Source organism: Crocuta crocuta, unplaced genomic scaffold, assembly GCF_008692635.1.
Source record: "Crocuta crocuta isolate KB4526 unplaced genomic scaffold, BGI_CrCroc_1.0 scaffold330, whole genome shotgun sequence".
Taxonomy (NCBI): domain Eukaryota; kingdom Metazoa; phylum Chordata; class Mammalia; order Carnivora; family Hyaenidae; genus Crocuta; species Crocuta crocuta.
Window position 1 is genome coordinate 1,634,990 of NW_027530521.1, and position 25,570 is coordinate 1,660,559.

The following is a 25,570-nucleotide window of genomic DNA, read 5'->3' on the forward strand; positions in this document are numbered from 1 at the left end:
AAAAGTCTGTTCTGTGAGCAGACCTTCCAAGTCTGCCAGGAAAATGAATTTGGAGACCGTATAAACAAGTCCATGTAGATCACCTTGGGCCTTTGAGTTCAGATGCTAACAAAAGTGAGTTTTTATTATAAATTAAAAGATTATAACTATAGTGTAATGTGTTGAGGATATACAAGAGCAAAGCATAGTGCCAACCAATCATTTTATAATTGTATTAAAAATAACCACCCACCAAACAGCAGAGGGTCAGGTTTTCCCAGAGCATTCTGGCTGACTTTTCAGGTAAGACTTTGTATAACTAGATATACAGTTGTATACTGGATATGAATTCTGTTTCCATCTTCTTTCCTTTTGGTATCTGTGATTATGTTGTACTCTGATGTTTTACTATCTGTTGCACAGAGGCATGGAGGAATATGTTAATATTTTGTAAAGATGTTCTGGTGAAAGACAGTGTTTTGAGCCCATGAATGGTTTATGCTTGATGATAGTAAAATAAGGCCAATGCATGGGGAGCCTGGGTGGCTCAGTTGGTTAAGCGCTCCACTTTAGCTCAGATCATGATCTCACAGTTCGTGGGTTCAAGCCCCATGTCGGACTCTGTGCTGACAGCCAGCTCAGAGCCTGAAGCCTGTTTCAGATTCTTTGTCTCCCTTTCTCTCTGACCCTCTCCTGCTCATGCTGTCTCTCTCTCTCAGAAATAAATAAAACATTTTTTAAAAATTAAAAAAAAAAATAAGGCCAACCAATAGGACAGGCATTGTGAGCTCTTTATATAGTATGTTTGTGTTTTCTGTGATATTATTAGGCTTTAAGCAGTGCCACCTTGCCTTGGTCTACCCCATAGCAGGGGCAGGAATTGCCTGCCAGGCTCCAGTGGCAATAGCTTGGTGCTAGAAGTGCACCCCTAGAAGTAGGGGGCCCTGCAGTGATCAGATGAGTGCCTGTTGTTGGATAACTTAAACGATAATTGCCAGTGTGTGAAATGGGGAGGCTTGGATGCCTCCGCTTTAAAGCAGAGATGTCAATTTGGAAATCATAATAGAGGTGTCATTTCAGAACACACAATTATTTTTTACAAAGAATAAGGGCTGTCATCTCCCAGCCCGGGCATGCGCCAAGGCAGAGATTGGAGGCTTGCAGAGCAGGATTCAGAAATGAAGAAGGCAGTAGTGCATCCAAGTTTTTTTGGCCTCCTGCCCCTCCATCCCCTCTGAAAACATTGCCCTCTTTCCCCGATGAGGTCTCTTTTAGCAATATACTATCCAGGAGCATATGTGGTAGTTTCCCAGGCAAGTAGCCAGCCTCTGACTTTATGATTTAATAAGCCTCCCAGGGACCAGGCTGCACTGCATTTATCAGTACAACGATGTCAGCACTTTAACCTGAGCAGCTTAAGTGACCAGAGGGATGAAGGGTGATGTAAGCAGTTTCTGAAAACCTTGTTTCTTCAGGAATTTTAGTGTGGGTTTTTGGACATCTAGCATCCTTGTCAGAAAGTCACAAGGTCAGTGAGGGGCAATCACATCTTATTTAGTCTTCCAAATCTACTTAGGACTGCTGATTTATTCACAGATATTTATTGGTTTCCTATTAAACATGTTAATTAGGATTGGAGTTTTAATGGGGACAGAAAGATGACTTGGACCCAGTACTTGCTTTCATGTGGTTTGTAGTCCAGTAGCAGAGATAAAACATACTTATCAGTAACAAATACAAGGTGACTTGGTAGAGGCCTTTGAAGGGAGGTTTCAGAATGCTATGGGGGTCTTGGGGAAGAGAATAAACTTTTGGGGTGAAGGAGCCTTAAAGGATTTTGAGCCTTAAAGGATTAAAAGGATTTTTTAAGGCAGAAATGAGGAAGGAGAACTTTCCAGAAAGAAGCAATGGCCAATCTAAATGCATAGATGAGATAGTGAGGGTGTGTGTTTAGTTTAGCTAGAGCAGTGGTTCTCAAAAGTATGGCCTGGGGTCCCTGAAGTAGAAACTGTGTTTGTAATACTGCTGAGCTGTTCTCTGTTTCACAAGTGTTAAGTGGTGTTTTCACTGTGTGATGTGTAACAAGGTATCATTATGATGGCTGATGGAATGTATGCTTGTGTTAAAAATTCCTCAATTTCGATTTCAAAGATAAATATTGATAGATAAAACTCGTATAAACAAAAGCTCCTTGGGGTCCTCAATAATTTTTAAGAGTGTTAAAGGAGTTCTGAGACCAAAAAGTTTGAAAACCACCAGGCTAGAGTGAATCACACATCCCGAAGGAATGAGGAATGTGGCTACAGAGCTTTGGATACCAAACTGAGGAATTTTATTTTCTAGGCAGAAGGGAGCTATTAGTTTTGGGTTTGGCTCCCCTGAACTCAAATAGCAAATGTCACACAGACATCAAAGCCAGGCTGGGGGAAATTACTCTCTGGGCATGGGGCATCAGTGGCCTCTTAGGTTCTCGGAGCAGGCTTTACATGTCTTATAGGTTACAGAGTTCTGGCAGTTGATATTTTCCAGTGATTAGAGAAGGTTTGCACATGTTTGTTTGCTTTAGGATATTGATTTTTTTTTTCTGTGATCTGACAACTAGTTAAAAGAATATCTTCAGGACATAATTGTTTAGTAAGGAAGAGTTGTCACCAGCTTATTCATTCTGTCTGGACTAGTACCCAAACTCTTTGCGTCTTCTCAATTCTGATATCCATTGGATTTGAAACAAAAGTTCTTTTCTCTTAGATGACCCATCTTATCTGCCCTGACAACTTTGTTCTTTCTCAGAGCTCTTTTCCACTGTTTTGTTTTTTTAAATTGCTTTCTTAGTCATCAAAGGATATAGGGGATCTAGGGAACCTCCTTGCACATATTCAGTGTATTAATCAGGGAAGGAAGAAATAACTGTAGTCATTTAAAATGTAAGAGGGGTGGAGCGCCTGGGTGGCTTAGTCAGTTGAGCCTCCTGACTCTTGACTTCAGCTCAAGTCATGATCCCAGGGTCATGAGATCGAGCCCTGTGTCAGGCTCTGCCCTGAGTGTGGAACCTGTTTAAGATTCTCTCTCCCCCACCTCTGCCTCTCTCCTCCGCTAGTGTGCTCAAGCTCTCGCTCTCTCTCTCTCTCTCTCTCTCTCTCAAAATGAAACAAAGTAAAATAAAATACAGTGTTAGGAATTTTACAGCATGAATTGTGTTTCTGTTGACTAATGATTTTAGTGGGGTTTAATAGTAATGTCTGGTATTTTATTCTAGTGTGTAATTCTTTGATTTCAGGTTTTTGTGTTCCATTTCTTAGTGACTCCACTTTATCTTTCAGGGGATTTTATGTAAACAAATATTTTAGAGCAGGGATGGGCAGATTTTTTTTTCTGTAAAGGACCAGGTAGCAAGTATTTTAAGGCTATTACTATCAGGATTACTTGACTCTGCCTTGCTGGCTCCAAAGCAGCCATAGACAATATATAAGTGAATGGGTGTGGCTATGTTTGAGTAAAACTATATAAAAACAGACAGCTGGCTTGGGGCCTGCAGTTTACCAAACCTGCCTAGGGGCATTAGGGCAACTTGATATTTGAAGAAATCCTTTTTAAGAAGTGAGTAATTCTTTTGAAAATGAAGCATTTTCTTTTTAGTTTTCAGTGGTTTTTCAGTTTTGTATGTTGAATGTTTTTAATTTTGAAATAATTTCAGAGAAGAAGGATAGTTGCAAATATAGTGCAAAGAAATCCCATGTACTCTTCACCCATATTCCCTAAATGTTGGCATTTCACCACATTTGCTTTATCATTCTCTCTCTTTTGCTCTGTGTATGAGTAAGGTTATGTTTTTGCATATTTATGGTTTTTATATTTATATATTTGTGCTTATTCTTTTAAATGTTGAATTTTCTTAAAAATAGGAGATAGTTTGATAGAGCAGTGGTCTCCAGATTAAAAAAAAAAAAGTACTTCCGTTAGTAAAGGCTTTTTAGCAATCCATGTGTATGTGTTATACATTATAGTTATACATTATAAAACAAAAGTTCTGATATTTTCTTTCTGTTCTCCAGTAGATTGAAATAGCACAACCCTTGTGTGTTTCACTTGGACACCATTGATATTGAGAATGAACCAGGCAAACTTGTAAAGAAAGAGGATTTTTGTTTTTCGTTTTTTCCTTGACAGGGTTTCAGTGACTCTTTAAAAACATTTCTTGGGGCGCCTGGGTGGCTCAGTTGGTTAAGTGTCCGAATTCAGCTCAGGTCATGATCTCACGGTTCGTGAGTTTGAGCCCCACATCGGACTCTGTGCTGACAGCTCAGAGCCTGGAGCCTGTATCGGATTCTGTGTCTCCCTCTGCCCTTCCCTGGCTCGCACTGTCTCTCTCTCAAAAATAAATAAACAATTTTTTTTTTCAAAATTAAAAACATTTCTAAATTGTGATTATAGGTCAGAATGAAAAGGTAGCTTCAAGCTTGAAGAAGCTTGTCTGAGCCCCTCCTAAGTCCTACCTGATTTCCCATTGTTGAATTAGACAACAGATGGTTAATTCAAGTCACATTTGTGGTGGCCAGAGAAGAAGGCATACAGCTGCCATCTCATCCCATTTTGTGTCCTTTCCCCATGAATGGCTCTTTGCAGGAAGCTAACTGTAGGTGAGAAAGGTCTTTTTTAGAGGTTCCTAGGAATGGTGGTCATGTTTACTCATCTAGTAGTTCTGGTTCTTTCTCTGTTCAATGCCAATTGGAGGAGTCTTTTATTCCTTCAGATAATACTCGTAATTGAAGAGAACTTAATGTTTAATCAGTGATAAGTGTGTGGGGGTGCTATTCATAGTAATTGGCTCTCCTGATTTTGTGTATTAGCAGTTAAAATGCCATATATATATATGGCTTGCCAGTCCATTGTATTGCCTGGGGGAGCAAATGGTGCTAGCAGATTCTGTAGTGAGTAGGCACAAGGGATGCATGTTCCAAAAGAACGTCATCAGGGACTCCCCAGGGATAAAGCTTAACATTTTGGTTTTACCCTGATTTAAAGAAGTCTTCTTAATTAAGATAGGAAAGTAGGGTGGGAAGTAGATTTTGCAGGATCATAAAATGGAATCATTAAAATTAAAATTATCTAATCCAAACTCTTCTAGTTCAAGAATCTCCTTTATTGCATCCTTTAAAAGTCATCTCCTCTCTCTGAATACTGGCACAGCCTTAGCATAGAAGTAGGGGGTAATGTTGACTTCCTAACTTAGTAGCATCATTTTCCAGGTGGAAAGTACTTAAGGATATGTGTTGGTCACTCTGCAGGATGCTCTTTTCCAAAGGGCTTCTGCTTACTAAGCAGCCATGACAAGGCTCAGTTATGCCCAGGACTAACTCCAGAGCATTTTGGGATGGAACAAGCTTCTGGGTATTCCAGGGAAGGCAGCTGCTCCCAGATCTTGCTTCTATTCTTCAACCTTCCCAATTCCTATAGAACTAATTCATTAGTAGTGAACAAGTATTTATCTAAGATGGCATAAATGTCCTGAATAGATACTCCTCTCAGAATTTCACTTCTTTCTCCAGTCTGTGTGCCTCTCACCACCCCTTCCTCTAACATTGTGTAGTGCAAAACTCAAGAGACATGCCATTATTTTAGTCATTATTTTATGTGACCCCTTAATGAAAGGAGAAAATTAAACTGTCAATTAAACTGTGTCACACATTTATAAGATGCATCCGAATTTCAGACATATTATAATGGGAGGATGGCCCCTAGAATTGATGAAACACGGCATTCCTGCTACTGTAAAACAGTGATAACATTGAAGAGTCAGGTTTTCAACTGGAGAGATGTATTTTATTCCTTTCTTCTCTTCTTCATTGGTTACATTGTAATATTCTCTCCCTTCATTCTGTAGTAGGACTATTCAGAGGAACTTCTGTGTGAGGGTTAGAGGCCTTGTCTATATAGAAAGCAGCATTTAACAGTTGGTTGTCCTGGGCAGGAAAGGTAGCAAGCCAGCTTGACAGGGCCTCTGCTATATCTCTTTCCCAGGCTGTTAGGGGAAATGCTTTGGTGAGCCAGTTGCTGGGATAAAGTGACTGCACATGACTATACCTAAAGCCAGCTGGTTTTAATAACAGTGAATTGAATTAACTCAATTGGAAAAGATTGGTAGCTGCTGTCCTTATCCTCCAGATCTGCTTTAAAGACGAGTCTGGCAGGGAGCTGGAGACCTGTTCCCGGGAGAGCCAGGCAAGATGCTCCTGGAGAGGAACAATATGCATTTCTTTCTGAGACCATTTCCTTTGAAATGTGTTCTATGGCAGGAGCTTGATTGGCTGCCAAGGCACATTTGAATTGGGAAGCAGTGTGGCAGACATGGCAGAGGGGGGGGGTGGGGGTGGGGAGGGGGCCCTGGGCCACGTTTATCAGATGTGTTTAAAGTGGCCCTTTTACAAAGAGGGGAAAAAAGGTTTTAGCTAAAATTTAACTGTCAGGAGATTACATGGAAAAGTCCAGATTTGTGGCTTCCCTTAAAAACAGGAAGAGCCAGCAATACAAAGCCCACCTTCTAGCTTGGACTCACAGTGGATACGTATGTACTTTTTACCTGCCTGGAGCCTACAATGTCCTACAGTGTAGCATTGTGGTTTGAAGCATTTTGGAGTTCACAGAGCTTCACTGGAGTCCTAGTGCTATCATTGAATAGCCCTGTGCCACAGTGCCATATACTTAATTTTTAGGCCCAGTGTTCTCATGTTTGTATATTATGCCTACCTTTCCAGATTGTGATGTGGTTTAAGTTAAGAAATATATGTGAAATACTTAGTATTCGCCTGGCACCGAAGAAGTACTCAATAAAATGTGGGTGTATCATATATGATCAATTGAACTTATGATTGGGCTAGATTATATAATTAAAGATTTTTGTCAGTTGTTAAGAGAGCCTGAGGGGTACTCCTTCTCACAAAAAGGGTGTGGAGAGAGCAGAATGAGTAGAAGATAAGATGATATGTATGGATTAGCGTAACATGGAGGAAGTGAACACCAAGATAAATGTTGGCACTACATGATATTCTCTGAGTATGCCTAATTTTCCCCTCCTGTGTTGATCCCAACCTCCTATTTGTCTGCTGGAGATACTACAAATAGAAATAAGATCATGTCTCTGAAGCACTTGTTCATTTTTCACTGAAGAGCAGTATTCAGCATAATACAGTGGCCATACCCAGTGTGGGAGCTCAGTTGCTCATTTATTTATGTCTCTAAGTACTTAGTTTGTAGGAAGGATTTGATCCCAGATAACAGGTGTCAGTTAGCTGCAGAGGGGGATGTTATTTATCTCTCCCCCTAATTTTCCTTATGAATGACCTCTGAGTTGGTAATTGACAGGGATTATTGCCATTTTTTTAATCTCTGCTAGGAGGCTGCTGGAGTCTTCCCTCATTTCATTATCCCGTTATGATGGAGCAGGATCCAGAGAGCACCCAATTTACCCAGACCCAGCGAGGTAAGGCCAAAGTGAGAAATGGCACTAGGTGGGGGGGAGGGGCTGCCCTTGGGGTTGCCAAGCTGTTGGAAGCCCCATTCTGTGCCTCTCTGGTCCTGGTGCTCTTTTACTCTTCAGTTACAGTTTTGAGACAGGTGGTTCAGGTGATTGGGAAGTGTTGCAGGTAAGTGAACAGAACCTCTTATGGTAGAGAGTTGTGACTGAGCTCTTGTCCTTTGGGGCTCATTCCTGTAAGTGGGGCACTTAGAAAGGGGACCTGAGGAGGCCACTGGCAGAATCACAGGATCCTTCTTTATTGCTAATCAGGGAGGCTGTTGTCATTCAGGTGGACAGCCAAAAGGGAAACAAGTTTTTATTAATAGGGAAATTACTTACAAATTAAAACTAACCAACTAATAAAAAATCCTACTTGCTCTCATTTGAGAGAGAATTTAGATTATCAAAAGGCAGAAATCAAGCTCATTCAGATGTTCAGTTTCTTGGACGCTACATAAAGGAAGAGATGACTGACAAAAAGGTAACCAAATAGAACAAGTTGGAATTTTATTAAAGTGCTTACCTTACAGTGATTAGAAGATATTTGAAGAGTTCTTGAAGAGATTTAAAAAACAAAACAGGGGCGCTTGGGTGGCTCAGTTGGTTAGGTTAAACGTCTGACTTCGGCTCAGGTCATGATCTCACGGTTTGTGGGTTCGAGCCCTGCCTTGGGCTCTGTGCTTACAGCTCAAAGCCTGGAGCCTATTTCAGATTCTGTATCTCCCTTTCTCTCTGACCCTCCCCTGTTCACACTGTCTCTCTCTCTCTCTCTCTCTCTCTCAGAAATTTTTTTAAAAAATTACAAAAACAACAAAACATGTAGATGAGTTCAAGGCCCACCCTTATCTGACACTGGTTATTGAGGACCAAGGATGGGGTGTCAAGTTGATGTATAACATTAATTTATAGCAAGCAGACCTTTGGTGTTGTTACAGCCAGACTTGCTGATTCTGTTAATGACCTCAAAAGGGGATAACTGTCACATTAGGCAACAACAGAGCACATTGTGAGGCTTTGCCAAAAGAAAGAGTAATTTATAATGGTGGGGTTGGCAAGGTAACAAATACATAGGTTAGAAAAAGCTAAATGAGCTTTGCTTTATTTTTATTTTATTTATTTTTTTAACATATATTTATTCTTGAGAGACAGAGAGAGGGAGAACAAATAGGGGAGGGGTAAGAGAGAGACGGAAACATAGAATCCGAAGCAGGCTCCAGGCTCTGAGCTTTGAGCACAGAGCCCCACGCAGGTCTTGGACCCACGAACAGTGAGTTCATGACCTGAGCCAAGTCAGATGCTTAACCGACTGAACCACCCAGGTGCTCCATTGAGCTTTGCTTTAGATTAAGAATTACAAGTCTAGAAAGACCTGTAGACCAAGTTGATTCTAGGGATATTGAGTGACTTTGTTGCTGGCTGCAGTGATGTCATGATACTGAGCATTCTTTCTGAGAGACTAATGAAAAGATTCCTGTCTTGCTTTCTTTTCTATACCCCAGAAATGGCAAATCCAAGGATCAGGGAATGTGGGGAGGCAACTGAAATGACGGCCGAACATGGAAGTTTATGTCTCTGATCATACTTGAAAGTAATAAGTCCTACGTAAGAGAAGGAAATTTTTGGCATCAATCAAATGACTCTGAAACACTAAGAACTTTTTGCTATAAAATAAGGACAGCAATAGGAATCTTATCCCCAGAATTTTTAACCTGACAAAGTTTAACAGTAATTCTTAAAGACCGTTATTTGTCCTCCTTTCATGTAATAAATCTTTTATTTACTCCCACTCAGATCTCTTTATCACAGAAAGTGTCATACTTTGTGGTGTTGCTATTTTTACATTTTCCCTCTGAACACAAAATAGGTTTCCTTGGAGGGGAAAGTATTCTTCCTTGAAGAAAACTAGCAATTTATTAAACATTAAAAATTTTTACTTGGAACACTTTAGAGTTTGGTGATTATCCAGCTCTTCAGTAGGAGGATGATTGCTACCTCACTGCTGGTTGTTTAACTTCTTTTTCCTCTTAGACTTCACCCTACACAATACATATAGGTCAAAGTCTTTGTGAGATGATTCAGCATTCAGATCCTTAGCTTCCCTCTGGATACCTACAAAGACGAGGCCAGGATGTACTTGTATTTAATAATTGTGCCAGGAATCCTTTTTTCTTTACCACTGATGCAGTTTTGTAGCTTAGAAGGAATTCCTATGCTATAGTGAAATTAAACAATTGGGGTTACCTACTGCTAAAATTGTGCCCTTACATAAAAGTGCAATCTTATTGTCTGTATCAACATTTTTTCTACTTCCGTCACCAATAATACAATTTTCAAATTAGTTACGGTGGGTTAACAACTGAGAAATGTGTATACCTATGGACAGTTTTCAGAATCCATTCCAGAAGAAGAAACTTCATTTTGCTCTTGAAATGTTTTTTACACTCTTTTCTAGTCTGGTTGACTTAAGAATTTAACCATCAGTGGTTGTCTTCTGGAAAATTTCTGCATATTTAGTAAGTAAAGGAACAGCTCAAGAGTGCTGACTTTTGTCTCTTGAAAATTTAGGATTCTTGGTTCATCCTTGCAAAGTGCATGGCAGTGGGCCCACATGGATAAATGGAAGCTAACATTGAGAGTTTTAAGAAACAGTTCTTGTACTCTGATGATCTTGGCCAAGGCATCTGCGTATCCCATGCTGACCTGCTGTATAATTTGGATTCAGGGATGCCAAATGCAGTATAGAGTTCTGTAACAAAGACTTTTGAGTTCCAAGGATTGTCGTTTGGCCTGCTTGTGAATTCCATTTGATGATTGGCCAGAAGGATACCAACTCTGATGACTGGCATTTCAGAGGCAACCTTAGTTCCTATAGCAAGTGACTGCAGAATCTCCTTTGTCCTGAGTCAATAGATAGACTGAGGTTTTCCCAGAAACTTTGTTCAGGGGTAAGGAAATGTAGGGCAGCAAGATTTTGTAAATACTTTCCCTACCATTTGGATGTAACTATTACTATTTCCATTCTCAATCAGTTTTTCCAGATTTCCATTAAATATATGTGTGTTATGTGTGTGTATACACACATAAATGCTTTTCTTCCTTTTATGTCAAACATTATACAAGTTAGTATTCCCAGGGATCCTCATTAGGATTGCCGTGTTTCCTTTAGTTTTGTTCAATTAAAGAAATACATATATTTTTATATACATATTAGAATATGCATACCATTCTTCAGTTTTTCTCCCACTTAAATTTTTGTTTTAGAGGGTTTTTCTTCTGTGTATATAGGGATGATTTATTCTTTTTAATAGTTATATAGTGTTTCTTTGTATGGATATAGTTTCTTTAATCTGTTGGTGGGCATTTGGGATGTTTCCTAGTTTTTCACTAATGCTAACAACATATACATACATATATATATATCCTTGTGTTTTTCTGTATGATAAGATTCCTAGTGGAATTGTCGAGTCAAAGTGTATAACCTTAGGCAAGTTTTAAGTCTGGAAATTTCTTAGTAATCTACTTCATATTATCATATAAAAAAATTTTCCTATTGTTCTTCTCTCAATTTCTTAGTATATAGCACTGTTGTAAAAGATGGAGGGAAAACTTGAGAAAGGGAATGTGGTGAGTTGTAGGAGACACTAGACATTTTCAGGAGTATGAAGACACTAAGACACAGAATAGTGGTCTAGACTAATTATCCACTGAGAATAGCCATGGTAAGGGAGCAGAAAAAGGAGTAACTATTGCCTTCTGTATTGCTTAGTGCCCATGTAGCCTCGGATGCTATATTGTAAGAAATAGAAAAATCTTTTCTTCCCTGGTAGATTTTGTTTTCCTGAATACATTTTAACTCTCTTTTTCAATCCTGAATATTTTCTCTGTGTTATGACTGTCTGCGAATAATCCATAGAGCTCCCTTTAGGGAGCTGGGACATATATGGAGCTGTGTGGATTTGTTGGAGAAGAAAGAAGACCTGGTGAAGGCGGCACCTCCTTCAGTCATGTCTGGTTTGCCATCTCCTGGGCTCTTTTCTCCTGTATAAAATGAAGGAAGAGCTGGCCTGTAGATGATGGCTGTGGTCCCTTTTCGTTTCTTATATTTTGAATCTGGATGATTGAAGAAGGCTGTAAATCTGTATGAATGGCACCCTGAGAAGCTAAAATGGGTCCCTTAAGAAACTAAAAAAGGAAGGTTCGGTGTTATCCCCTTGGGAGGGGGCAGCTGTTGAACAGATGATGACTGATTACACAGCCTCTTTGCCTCCTCTCAGAACAGAAACACGGGTGGTAGTCTGATAAGCACATTGTGCAGTGCAGACCTCCTGGTGAGTTAAATGCCCTTTATTTTTCACATCTCCGGAGTTGGCCTCAGCAAGAAGAGCTGGCTTTACTGTCTTTCACAGTATTCCCCACATTAGTGCTAGTTTGTGTTTGTCCATCTCTGTCTCTCTCAGATTATCTCCTGCCGCATACTACGCCCAGAGGATGATCCAGTATCTCTCACGGAGAGACAGTATTCGCCAGCGCTCCATGCGCTATCAGCAGAACCGGCTCCGTTCCTCCACCTCCTCCTCTTCCTCAGACAACCAGGGCCCATCAGTAGAGGGAACCGACTTGGAGTTTGAGGACTTTGAGTAAGTACCTACTCAGCTTGCTTTCTTCCCTGTCCTCCCAAGCTGTGTGTGCTTCCAAGGTGACCACTGTCCAAGCCTCAGTGGTTGACATTTCTTATTTCAAACCCCGAAGTTGTTATGTATGAGTACAGGATGGGGTGAGGGGAAGGGGGTTAAAATGTGCAGGGCACTGCCCCCCTCTGGCAGTTGTGCTGCTGACTCGCCGGAGCCTGTGGGGAGCAGTGGCCCATTGGCCCCAGGCCAGGCTGGAGAAGATGGCTGCTGCTACGTAGGCAGCACTTTTATTTCCCTTTTGCATGAACGGTGGCTGTGGAAGTGCTTCTCATGGCCTGTTTTCACAACATCAGGGAGAAAGGATGGTTGGTATTTTTTCTTAAGCAGAAGTAGGTATAGAGATTAGAAATAACAGAAATATCTGGGGGCGCCTGGGTGGCTCAGTCAGTTCAGCGTCTGACTTCGGCTCAGGTCATGATCTTGAGGTTTGTGAGTTCGAGCCCCGCATCGGGCTCTGTACTGACAGCTCAGAGCCTGGAGCCTGCTTCCCATTCTGTCTCTGTCTCTGTCTCTCTCTCTCAAAATAATAAATAAACGTTAACAATTAAAAAAAAAAAGACATATCTGGATTTCCCTAAAGACAGGTCCCTTTGTACCCTTGAATCACACTGATTCTTTAAAGTTCTCCTCCATTGCCTAAACTTTCTCTCTCCCCGCACCTCCCCCATTAGGAAGGATCCTTTGAAAGTTGCCTGTCAAACTAATGTGGTGGGTTGAGAGGTGATTCCTTGCTCTTGTGTTTTTGAGTGGTCGATTGGATGGTGGGGGCGAGCTAAAGGATCAGGGTCAGCCCTGTGCACAGGATTAAATACCCCAGTGTCACTGCTGTGTTTGAAATCTCTGACCTGCTGCTCCTCACCTTTCTAACCATTCACTGTGTTTCTTTCCATTCTGAAACCTTTCCTGGTTTATATCAAATTGGATGCTTGGTTCTTGTTTTGATTCCTATATTTTGGTACTCTCAACTATGCAAAACAAGAGAGAGAGGTGGTTGAGTTTTTTTTTTTTTTCTCCTTTTTTTAGTGACAGTATTGGAATAGGACAGCCTGTCAGTCATTTTCCTTTTTTTTCCTTCTCTATCTTGACATAACCTGGTCAGGTCTGGGATGTTAAGAGTTCTTGCCTCTTCCTCGACCTTCCTCTTCCGTGAGCTGAATGGATAGTTCTCCAAGAGCCACCTTGCCATAGAGCTTTAAGATGTGTTGGAGAAATCTTTTGCCAAAGACAACTAAGAAGGTGGAAACAACCTTTATACCAATTTGTCTTCCTGATATGATCCTTAAACACGCTAGCAATTACGTACTTGGAAGCAGAAGACCAACTGAATAGGCAGTTCATTTGTCTGGGTAAGATGTAAACGTGAAAGAAATGCAGGGATGTCCTGAAGCAGCTGTGGTGGCTCTTGGAGCAGGGGCCCTGCTCCTGGCTCCTAGCACATGTCATTCTTCCTTCAGTCCACTCTAGGGGACGGTGGGTGCATGTACCAGCAGTGAGGGGAGAGACTGTACTCCCTTATACAGACAGACACCAGTAGTGAAATAGGTTCCCCTGCAGATACGATTATTTTTCCAGCGCTGGGGTCTATTCAAGAGAACCAGTTTCAAGTGCATGCCAACGCTGCTGGGACTTACTATCGCCGAAAAACCTCAGTAATCCTGGGGAGCTCTGGGAGTCCGTGCAGATTGCACAGCCTCCCTCCACGCACGTTTGGAAGGCCGTGTTACCTCTTTGCAGTGGTGAAACGTGGGGCTTATGTCTTTGAGCTGTATCTTGCCTCGTGACTTGTCCTTCACAATGGAGTTCTGGGTTCGTTTAAAATGTTCTGTTGTCATCTTACCTTCTCTTTCTTCTGCTACCACCTCCTCCCTCTCCCCTTCCTTCCCCCTCGATTTTCCTGTGTCAGACTGCCTCCTCCTTGTGCTCCCCACAACCCACCTGTGCTCTCACCTTCCCCCTGGCTTCAGCACGACCTGAATTTACATTGCCTTCTTCACCTTTCATGCTCTGACTTACGATTATTTCTCCCTAGGGCTCTTCTGCTGCTCCCTGGTTAATAACAATGGGCTAATTTCTCTAATGCTCCTCTGAAGGTCCCTTGCCAGGGTGTTTGCCTTTCTTTTTGAGCTGATGCAGACTGTAATCTTGTTTTTAATAGCAGTGGTGGATTAGTCACCTCAATATTAGTAGTCCAGGTCTCCTAGTGAAGGATGTTACTGGCTGGTTGATGCTGAGTTACCGTCTGTTCATTCTTTCTCTGTCTTTTTCCCTGCTCTCCCCCTGCTCTCCTCCCCATGTTGTAAACGGAGTGCTGCTTGCGGCTGCTTCTCTTCTCTTAATCTCTAGGTACTCTAGAAGGGAATGGGTGAGAATTGAAGGAATGGATCAGCCCATTTTAACCATTTTTCAAAAAGTTTATTTATTTTGAGAGAGTGTGCACGTGTGTGTGAGAACAGGGGAGGGGCCGAGAGAGAGGGAGGGAGAGAATTCCAAGCAGGCTCTGTGCTGTCAGCACTGAGCCCAACAAGGGGCTCGATCTCACGAACCTCGAGATCATGACCTGAGCTGAAATCAAGAGTCAGATGGCTTTTAACTGACTGAACCACCCAGGTGCCCCTGTGTGAACCCATTTTAATTTCTCTGCCCCAATCCTTTTCCTCAGCTTTTGATAACTAGAAGGAAAGTCAGAAGCTCAAATGATCATAATTTATAGTTTTTTCAGGCATAGAGAAGCAGGTAAGTTAGATGGGGCCTGGAGTCTTCCTGACACGTAGGGTGCTGTTAGGAGAAATTGCTCTGCTGGTTTCCTCGCCTGCACAGCACACCCTGCTCCTGCCTTTGCCATCCCATTTGACATCTTCAGTTCTCTCCCCATTTGCGAAGCCGGGAAGTGTTTTGGCATAATCTGCCTTGTCCCCTCCAGGTGTATAGAGTCCCCAGATCCCATCTTTTTTGATTCTTTTCCATCATCTATTGAATGAAAGGTTATCAGTTATGATAATATTTTTCATATGTATCCTAATTTATAACATACAAAGTATTTGTAATACATATAAATATATTAACATACATTTTATATATATTTTAAAATCTTGTTTAATTCTTTTTAAAAAGGTTTAAAAAATGTTTTTATTTCTTTTTGAGAGAGAGAGACAGAGACAGAGTGGGAGCAGGGGAGGGGCAGAGAAAGAGGGAGGCACAGAATCTGAAATAGACTTCAGGCTCTGAGCTGTCGGCACAGAGCCCAGCGTGGGCCTCGAACTCACAAGCCGTGAGATCATGACTTGAGCCAAAGTCTGAGGCTTAACCAACTGAGCCAATCTGGCGCCACTTGTTTAATTCTTATAATAATCTAATGAGGTATTTACTCCACTGAAGTTTGTTTGTTTGTTTTCTTTTCAATAAGGATACAGAGACAACCAAAATCAGACATGTCTGAGATTTGAGTATAGGAGCAAACATATTTAGTGTCTGGCTTTTATTGTCCTGCAGATTTAAAAACCTTTAAAAATGATGTAGAACCTCATTTGAGCTCTTGCTCCCTGAGCTTGCTGTGGAAGAAGACTATCTAGATTTATCTCTGGGGAGGATAGCTTTGAAGGTTGGTCAGCATCAGGTTAAATTTTCTGTTCTTTTGTGGTCTGGATTAATGACCATCTATCCAGGCAGGCATCATCTCCTGCCATTCATCTCTGTCTGTGGCCAGGATTGAGACTGCAGGGTCCCTGTGTTTATCAAAATGCATAAACAGGGCATCCAGAAACCTGCTGTCAGAAGATCTGTCCTGAAGCCTTCAGCATTTGTCTTTGCATAAAGATATTCACAAGCAGGGTAAAGGTATGGCTGTCCCTGACATTGCTGTCTGCCTGCTTTTGAGCCCAGACCACCTGCTAGAATGTAGAAGGCAAATAAGCATAAGGAAAATTGCCATTTTAATTTTCACCATCCCTTTGGAAAGAGAGGGAGGCTTTTATGAAGCAGTGTGGTTAAGTGCTGTGTCCCAGAAGTTGCTAAGGCCTGCACAAGAGGTGGTATATGTCTTTTGTTCCTGTTATCTTCACCCCCTTCCTCATGTTATCTGTTACTCTGAATGCATGTATAATCCCAGAATCATCCCTAGCTCATTCCTGCCCAGACTTCTTGCCTCTTTTTGTAACTGCTTTGCTTTCCAAGGCAAAGAATACCCAGAGCTGATGACAGAAGTGGAGAAGCTTCAGATTGGATCAGTCACAAATATCTCCACCACACATCCTGGCCATAGGGGAATTATAGTACTTAAAATTGTTGCTAGCACAGAAGAGAGCAAGTTCGTCATTCACCATTGTGACATTAGGCTTACTTTGGAAAAACATCTCAGTGAGAATTCTAGTCTTTCAGCCTTAAGATGAAGTCACTTTAGATCTATTACATTTGTTTTCTTCATTTTTCTAATTTATCTGGTTGTATTTGAGTTCCTTTTACCCAGAAGTCCATATTATGACAGAATAGGCAAAACTGTTTCATCGTATGACAGTCATTCCTGGGTGCCAGAGATGGGTTCTGGTTCCTTAGTTTGGCATGACGTGTTCTAGTGGTACCACATACACGTGTACAGAGAGCCTCATGTGGAAAGAGCTTCTCCTTTTATGATCCCCTTACTAGACACCTTCTAGCAAGGATGTTGTTAAAAGGTCTTTTTGGTGTATGAGGTCACTGAGAGTCCTGAAGGCTGTCCCTCAGCTCTGCCATCTGATTGGGTCGGCATAAGAAGAGTTGCTTGCTTTTAGTTCAGAATTTAATATTCTTCACCTGCTTTATTTCCCGTAACTGAAATTTAATTGAGCCATGACAAAGAAGATATGTTAGAAACCAAATAATACTATTCTTATCATCTGTCTATAGGCAGAACCCTGGCAGCTTTGTGAGACTCATATACTTGCTTCAAGTTCTCGAGGCTGGAAATTCCAGTGGAATGAAGCCTAATGCCATTGGTAGTACTTGTTCCCGCTCTCTCTTCTGTGCCCAGAATTTCCAGGACTCCTGTGGGAGTCTGACTACTAATAACAGATACATAACTGTAGCCAAGAAAGGGAAGGGTAAATCTTTAGAGAGTGTTCTTGTCTACTTCGTTTGAAGAGGAGTTGCTTTTGTTCCTTCCTTTAACTTACAAACCATAGACTCTTTGATATTAGAAGTAGAAGAAAAATTCTCAGGAAACACACTTTAAAGCTATTCTCTTTATAGACTGGAATCTGCTAGAACAGTCAGGAATCAGGCAGCCTGCTGTATTTGGTGAGTGGTGGTGTTGTACAGAAGTAGTTCTTAAAGGGGGATGAAATAAGGAACTGTTCTCTTCCTTTTTACCAGAGTTTTCAATAATTTCACTTACTTGAGTTTTGTAGTGGTTGATTGCTTCTTTTACAAGGTGGGTTTATTCATTTTTTTAAAAAGTTTTTATTTATTTATTTTTGAGAGAAAGTGTGAATGGGGGAGGGGCAGAGAGAGACAGAGAGAGAGAGAGAGAATCCCAAGCAGGGCTCCACACTGTCAGCACAGAGCCCAATGTGAGGCTCAGATCCACAAACCATGAGATCGTGACCTGACCGGAAGTCGGGCCCTTAACCGACTAGCCACCCAGGCGTCCCCACAATGTAGGTTTATAAAAGAGAAAGTTATACGTATTAAAATAGGCCCTTCACTTCTAGGCCTACTTGGGAGAAAGACAAAAAAAATGTACTGTCATAGAAACATGAAATAGCATGGAGTATTTCAGAAATTCCCTTGTTGGTAAGTTTGGCTAGATTGTAAAGTACAAGCTATGTGGTAGGAGATGAGCCCTGAGACTTAGGATGGCACCAGATCTTTGGAGAGTCCCCTGTACCCTGCAAAAGAGGTAAACATTCTCCTGTAGGTGAAGGGAGCCACTGAAGAGTTTTAGGCTATGAAATAAATGGGAGCAGATTTTTACTTAATAACTTCTGAGACAGCCTGTAATGAGGCAGCACTAAAATACAGAGCAGTGTTTGATGAAGGGAAGAGGGTATTTGCGGAGATGGGAAGAGGCTCCATGGGTTTCAGCTGGGTGGGAAGACTGCACAGGACTTAGATGAAGTGATATGGTGAAGGATGAGGGCAGGGTAGGAGATAGGGTGGAATCTAGGCGATTCAAAGGGAGGAGCTTAAGCAAGAGCCCAGAGACAAAAGATTTACAGGGTTTATTCAGGGGACCCTAAATGAATCTGTGGCTAGAGCTATGGAATGCTTGTAATGTGAGAGAGAAGATCAGAAAGGCCTGAACTGAGGGCCTGGAATGCCTGGCTGAAAAGTTTAGATTTTATTATTATTTTCCTTAATGTTTATTTATTTTAGAAAGGGAGAGAGAGCGAGTTCAGGGGATGGGCAGAGAGAGAAGGGGACAGAGAATCTGAAGTGGGCTCTGTGCTCACAGCAGAGGGCCTGGTGTGGGACTCGAACTCACAGACCTTGAGACCATGACCTGAACTGAAGTCAGACACTTAACCAACTGAGCCATCCAGGTGCCCATGGATTGTATTTTTTATCTGGGGGAAGTTATTGTTGAAGCTGTATTTGAGGCAGCTAACTTGGACAGCATTGGTTGGGGTGACCTAAAGTGGCAAGTGTATGGATGCAGGAAAACCAGTTAGGAAGCAGTGGGCGAAATAGAGGAGAGAACATACGAGGACTGAATGTTAAGTATTGGATGTAAGAGGCCTGGTGTTTTCTAAGAGTGGGGGCCTGTTTGTGAATGTTCCTGGGAAATGAGCTGCGAAAGCTCAGCTGTCTCACTTCCTACTTCTCCAAATGAAATGTTGCCTGAGTCCTTTTTGACTCCTACTTGAACCAGTTTTGAACTAAATTGATAAAACAGCAAGTGACTCCTAGAGCAGCTGTGGTGGGACCCAGGATCAGTCGTCATCAGTCGTCAGTGCCCACTTCCCCTTAGCCTGGCTTCTAGTTTAGGCTGAGTCAGATTGGGCAAGTCCCTTTCCCACCTAGGCCTCAATGTCTGATCTGTAAAATCCGAGTGGACAGTTTCTGAAGTTTACTGCTAAAGCACTCAGATCTTTGTTGAAGCTGACTACCTCAGATGAGCCTACCTTGTGTTCAGCGGAGGCAGAATAATGAAAAGTCTCAGAGAAGTGGGGAGACTTCCTGGGGATCAGGAATAAGAGATCTGGTACCTGGAGCACCCCAACACATTTCTAAAATATATGCCTACCTAAATTCTAGCTTTCCTTGAGGATTTTGAGCCTATTGCTTAGAAGTATAGACTATTAGTCGGCAACTTTAGAATTAGCATTCTATCTGGGCAAGTAAAATACGTAATAATATTCATTTTGAGGAATGGTAGAGGGAAGGAAAAGGGAATATGTGTGGATTATGCTTGGGTATAGAATGGGAAAGCACAGAAGGAAAGAATTAAACAGCCAGGAGGGAGCCGGGGGAAGGAGGGCGTAACCACTTAGAGATACAGATTTGTTTTTTAATGTAAAATGTACAGTAGGAATATGGAATGTGTGCAGATGAAATGAAAGATAGAATAAGGGAGGGGAGAAATTTGTAAATGGTAATTATCTGTTACATTACTTTTCCTTAGGGAAAAGTTAAAGCTCTGTAGTTCCAAGAGGCCCATGCTCTTAGTGGTCCCCTGTGGACGATACCCACAGGACCTGAGCCTTCCTCCCAGAAATCTAAACCCTTACACGTGTGCCCAGTCCTTGGCAGTAGAGATGGGCCTCGTTTTCTTACCAGGAGCACCCGGCCGGGTAAGGAAAGGACTTGTGCCGTCCAGGGACAGGAATACCAGCCAGGCTTCTGTTGTCTGGAAATTGAATAAAAACAGAAGAGCCAAGGGAGACACTTATTTTTTTAATAGTATAATTTTCAGCAAAGTCAACTGTATATTTTCAAGAGGACAATGGCCTTTTGAGCTTTTTGCTGCAAGAACCTCATTTATAAAGGCCCGAGTCAGAGCCATTTGTCATGAGGAGGAATGACAAGCTGACTGTCTGGTCAGGACTCAGCCAGCAGTCTGTAGGTGTATTTTTCATTCCTTTAAATTATAGCTTCTCTCTGAGGCAATTAATCGCAGGCATTTAGCAAGAGTCGCTGCTGTGTTTTTCTCTCTTGTTCCAGAGATGCATTTTCTTGTCTTTGGCATTTGTCTTGGATGCCTTATTGTTTGAAGGGTGTTGTTATTGTTTTTTCCTTATAAAATCTTTTACAAGAAAATCTTATTCCCTCCACCCCTTCTCCTTCCCAAATACCCCTCTGAGAGTTAATCAGAGATGTACAGAGTTCAACAGCTGGGAAAGCCATTAATAACTCCACCAGCTTCTGTCCTGCTGGCTTAAAGGCACCTTCTGACTAATGAAATTGATGAGGATTTCTCTTGGTGTTTCCCTCAAAAGCATTCTGGTGACAAACAGTCCTCCTGTGAGGGAGGAGCAGAATCAGCATATTTGCATACTCGGTTCCTTGTGGCCGGCTGATCGATCGATCGATCTATCTATCTATCTGTCTATCTTTAAAGGCCCCCTTGGGAAGGGCATAGGCTGTGTTATGTTAGGCTCCAGTATGTAGCACCACACCGTCCACCATTCCTAAGGTAGACCGTCTCTCTGGGTCTGCCTTCACCCGCTGCTCATTCAGCAGACCTCCTTCAGTCCACTCGCGCGCAGTCTCTGCCTCACTCGTGCTGCCTCCTTCAGCTCGTGCAGGCTTGCCTCTTGTTGATCCTGTATCAGCACTGAAGTGAGTGGCAGAGTCTATGTGGTTTCCTCAGTGCAACATTATTTTAAGTACTTTTAAGCCCTTTGCACTTTTCTTGGAACTCTCCCTCTTCCCTTCTTCTGTTTCACATCCCCGCTGCGGGTAGGCTGTGTGCTGAAATGTGTTTCCTCAGCCGAAGTCCTTATTTCTGAATCCTCCCTTCTTCCCAGACTACAGAATGTGGAGTCATTGGTTGCTCTCTTCACCTCTATTTTACTGGGAGCTGTGCCTTTAGTTGGGGATTTCTGTGGCCAGTGCTAGTGCCCAGGGCCTTTTTCCCTCTTCTTGCCTCACTTGAGCATTCTGGCCTTTGCCACCTTACCCATTCCTGTTTTCAGGATTTTTCCTGGAGCGGTTTTTAAGCTGTTTTTCTCCTAGTGAGGCTGTTTTCGCCTAGATGTCCTTTGCTGTTTTCTCCCATAGGCAGCACCTCAACTGTGTGTTCACCACGTCTCAGTTTTCCAGTCGTTCTGAGCCCCATGGTGTTATTTCTCTCCTTCCTTGTTAGAATTCTCAGTGCTTTTAATTTGAAGTCTTCTCTACATTTTATTGAGATGCCATTTAGCTCCTGCTTGTGCATTATTAGTCAAGATGTTAAGCTGAGGACCAGCAGATGCATCTCCACTCAACATTGATTCTTTTATGCTGCCGAATGTGGCCATCAGTCTGAGACTTTGTATCTGAGCCAGCTGATCTCATTCACTTTTTCCTTTATATCCTCCAGTGATCTCTAAATACTATAAAGCCATGATCTCTGGCTGTGTTTTGTGTCCCACTCCCCCTTTTTCAAATGGAAGGAGAAACTGAATCAGAAAGTTGATTGGTTGTAGGTGTTTGAAAAGAGCCTTGTGAATTATGTCAAAGGAGCCCAGAAATTTCCCCAGCCCTGGTGTGTTTGTTCATTTTTCTTTCTTTCTTTCTTTCTTTTTTTTTTTTATGTTTTATTTATTTCTGAGAGAGAGAGACCACGTGAACAGGGGAGAGTCAGAGTGAGAGGGAGATACAGAGTCCGAAGCAGGCTCCAGGCTCTGAGCTAGCTGTCAGCACAGAGCCCGACATGGGGCTCGAACCCACGAACTGTGAGATCATGACCTGAGCCGAAGTCGGACGCTTAACCGACTGAACCACCCAGGAGCCCCTGTTTGTCCATTTTTCTAAACTGTCTTCTCGTGTCCTTTCACCAAGCTCTGTGCCATCTTTGAGCACTGGCAACTGCTGATCAGTAGTACGATCTAGCACGCTGGCTTCTCCTTCCCTGCTCTACAGCCCAGCTAACATCACATAGAGCAACGTTTGTGGTCCGGAGGGAGAGGCATCTAGGACCTTCCGGGAAGCCAGTTGTGAGCTCCACAGTGTGATTCTGGGAAGGCCAGCTCTCTCTCCTTGCGACAGAATAAGTACTTGCAGTTATCCCACGGTGCTTCTTTCTACAGCTTGTGTTTTTAACCTTTTTGAGGCTTAGGACACTTTTTTTTCTTTAGGGCTCTTTTTAACTTCAAAATGTTTGCTAACTTTTCTCATGATAATTAGCTGTACTTTTAGTGCCCATTGAGAAGTAAAATATGCTGTTATGAAAAGCTATCATAAATTCATTTGTATTTTTAAGTCAGTTGGTACTTTGATCAAAACTTGAAGCTGCATCTGTTTGAGAACTAATAATATGCTTAATTTGAGAACTAACTTGTTTGAGATTCATCTATTCCTTGTGTACATGTGGCTACCAAAATCATATAACAATTTGTGGGCTCCCCAGAGCTGTGATCTACTGCTCAGGAACTCCTGATTTCATTGTTCTTTTTAATAACCTTTAAATATGGGCTTTTCTCTCTCTCCTCCTTCCCTTGCCTCTCCCTGCATCTGTAGAGTTTCAAGTCAAGGGGATATGATATGTTAAGGAAAACAATAGTATGCCTTCTCTTTTAGGAAAATAAAGACCAAGTACTGACCTTTAATGGATCAGCTTCCAATATCCCTGATATTGATTTCTCTGTTAATGCTCAGCATCCAGTCTCACCAAGATTTAAAAACCTTCCTAGGCTTTCATTTCTGGCTTGTAAAGCTCCCAGTGGTCCATTTGAAAGCCAAAGTATTGTCCTAACTTTGGTTCCAGAGCCAGTTTGAAAGTGATCTCATTAAGTTAAAGACAATCCAAAGGGAGAATTCAGGAAAAAATACCAAATCAAGCTTTCAGAGGTTCATTTATTTTGTGGAGTTGGTTAAGCAGCTAATTAACTGCTCTGTCCAGCCAGTGCCCTTTGGCTTATTCTTCCTTTGATGCATTGGAAACTAAGCCACGTGAAGTCCCTGTCTTTCCTTTTCTTGTAGGAGGCAGCGAAGTATAGGGGAAAGAGCAAGGGCTTCAGAATCAGATAGGTATTCCTTGAATCCTGCCTCAGCCACTTACTTGTTGTGTGACCTTGGGCATTTGCCTCTCTGGTCCTTAGTTTCCATATCTATAAAACAAAGCTAACAATAATACCTCGTGGGGTAGTTCGAAGGATTAAACAGGATAACACATTTAATACATATTTAATAAATAGTAGGTGTTTAATATTATCTACTATTGTTATTGTTATCTTAATTGTTTAATATTATCTACTATTAATATTATTAATATTGGTTATTACTGTTGTTTTAACAGACCATAAAGAAAAACACCTAGACTTTTTTCTTTTTACTCAAATGCTTGGGATTACATTGTCTAATACTCATCATCATTGCCAATTTCGCAGTCTCTAAAAGAAGGGACTGCTTTGTCTTTTTGATGTGTTGTTTTTCTTTCACCTTTCATAAGTGACTTTTCCACACCAAAGGCCTAAACAGATTCATTTAGAGATAACCATTTGCTGAATGAACTCAATGGGACGATTTTACTTCCTTCAAGATCCCCCAAAGCCAACGTTACTGTATCTTTTAATCTAGAAAATGTGTATACGTTTCCATTCCAGATCCCTTTAGAGGATCTAAACTTGGCTTCAGTTTCAGATCAGAGATCACATTAGAAAATGCTTATAAATCTTATGGTTGGGGCACTCCAGAAATGTATATATTAAAATATTTTTTAATGTTTATTTATTTTTGAGAGAGAGAGATAGAGAATGCGCAAACAGGGGAGGGGCAGAGAGAGAGGGAGACACAGAATCTGAAGCAGGCTCCAGGCTCTGAGCTGTCAGCACAGAGCCTGATGTGGCCCACAGAACTGCGAGATCATGACCTGAGCTGAAGTCACACGCTCAACTGACTGAGCCACCCAGGCTCCCTCTGAATTGTAGTATATTAATGTGTCATCCAAATTAGTAAGGACCCAGATGACTAATTTCTCTGGGATCTTCACCTGAGTGTAGGAATTTAGTTTAGGGGATATTTGTCTTTTAGGCTGTTGGCTGGTTCTTCTTTAATGAGTCTCTTATATGTAGTCTTTTTGTTTTCTCCAGGGACAATGGTGACAGATCCAGGCACCGAGCTCCACGCAATGCCCGGATGTCTGCACCTTCACTTGGGCGCTTTGTCCCAAGGTAAGTACTGGGTAGTTAGCCTTTGTGAGAGAGCCTTTATGAGAGCCTTGGATTTCATTTTTAAACCTACTTTCTGGGCTTTGGATTCCATATCTGAAATTATTTCCTAGTGAGCCTGTAATCCATCCCTGCCACCTAATGACTTGACAGGAGATGACTGGCGCAATGAAAAGAGATGGACAAGTGGCATTGGGAGATCCTATTCAAGATTAGGAGCCTTGCAAAGCTTCAGAAGAAAGATCAGGAAGGAGATACAAATCTGCAGAAGGATAAATCTCAGCACTTTTTACTCTGTGCTGGGCTTTTGTGGATTCCTAGGTTTAGTGACCCCTTAGCTTTGATTGTGGGGTGGGTGGATGGTATATCTCCTTTGTTTCATGGTAGTCTTTTTAGGCTTTTCACATGCGGTTCCTTCTTATAGGCGTTTCTTGCTGCCTGAGTACTTGCCTTACGCGGGGATTTTTCACGAACGCGGACAGCCTGGCTTGGCCACTCACTCTTCTGTTAACAGAGTCCTGGCAGGTAAGGAAATGTTTCTTTGAATTTTGAAAAGTTGAAGGGGCAGGGAGCCAGCTAAAGCTGTCCCTTCCTTTTCTTCTGTTGATGTGATGGCCTCTTGGCATCTGGCTCAAAACTGTTTTGAGGTCTTGTACCAGGTTCCTTACTTCAATGCAGGAAACTAGAATGGAGCAAAGCTGTGTTTATCTTGTACATTCCCACTTCCCTCAAACTTTTTCTTTTTTTCTTTCTTTTTTTTTTTTCCAAAAAATTGTTTAAAGTATTTATTTCTTAATCCAGCAATTAGATTCTGGCTATGATTTTAATTGAATGATAAAGGTGTCTTGTTCATGTTTTGGTTGGTGAGATACTCATGAACCGGATCCTGTGATTTAATTAGGAGCTTAATGCATACCTCTTCAACCCTTCACTCATCTGCCAGCAGATGGAATTTCCAGGCACTGTGGAATCTTACAGGGAAGGAGGAGAAGAGACCCATAGAGCTGTCTTAGAAATCTCAGTAACAGAAAATGGGCTGGACAAGCCCAGCTGAGGCAGTTTTATGGTGGCTGAATAGCTTGGTGACCAATGTTTGTGGGCTAAGA

The 25,570-nt window shown here is 41.8% G+C and overlaps 1 protein-coding gene across 8 annotated transcripts in view; it reads left to right on the forward strand.

Moving 5' to 3' along the window:
- The window catches only part of AMBRA1 (autophagy and beclin 1 regulator 1), a 177,498-nt gene that overhangs the window by 62,267 nt on the left and 89,661 nt on the right, over window positions 1-25,570 (forward strand). For 4 of the 8 annotated variants that reach the window (XR_013335874.1, XM_077767403.1, XM_077767406.1 and 1 more), the window contains 4 exons: window positions 7,370-7,456; window positions 11,950-12,129; window positions 24,387-24,467; window positions 24,889-24,989. Coding sequence is in view for 7 of the 8 variants with exons in the window: in XM_077767403.1 (XP_077623529.1) it covers window positions 7,370-7,456; window positions 11,950-12,129; window positions 24,387-24,467; window positions 24,889-24,989 (449 nt within the window). In the remaining variant the exon portion in view is untranslated. The remainder of the gene's footprint in view (window positions 1-7,369; window positions 7,457-11,949; window positions 12,130-24,386; window positions 24,468-24,888; window positions 24,990-25,570) is intronic. The other 4 variants (XM_077767404.1, XM_077767409.1, XM_077767407.1 and 1 more) reach the window with 2 other exon arrangements.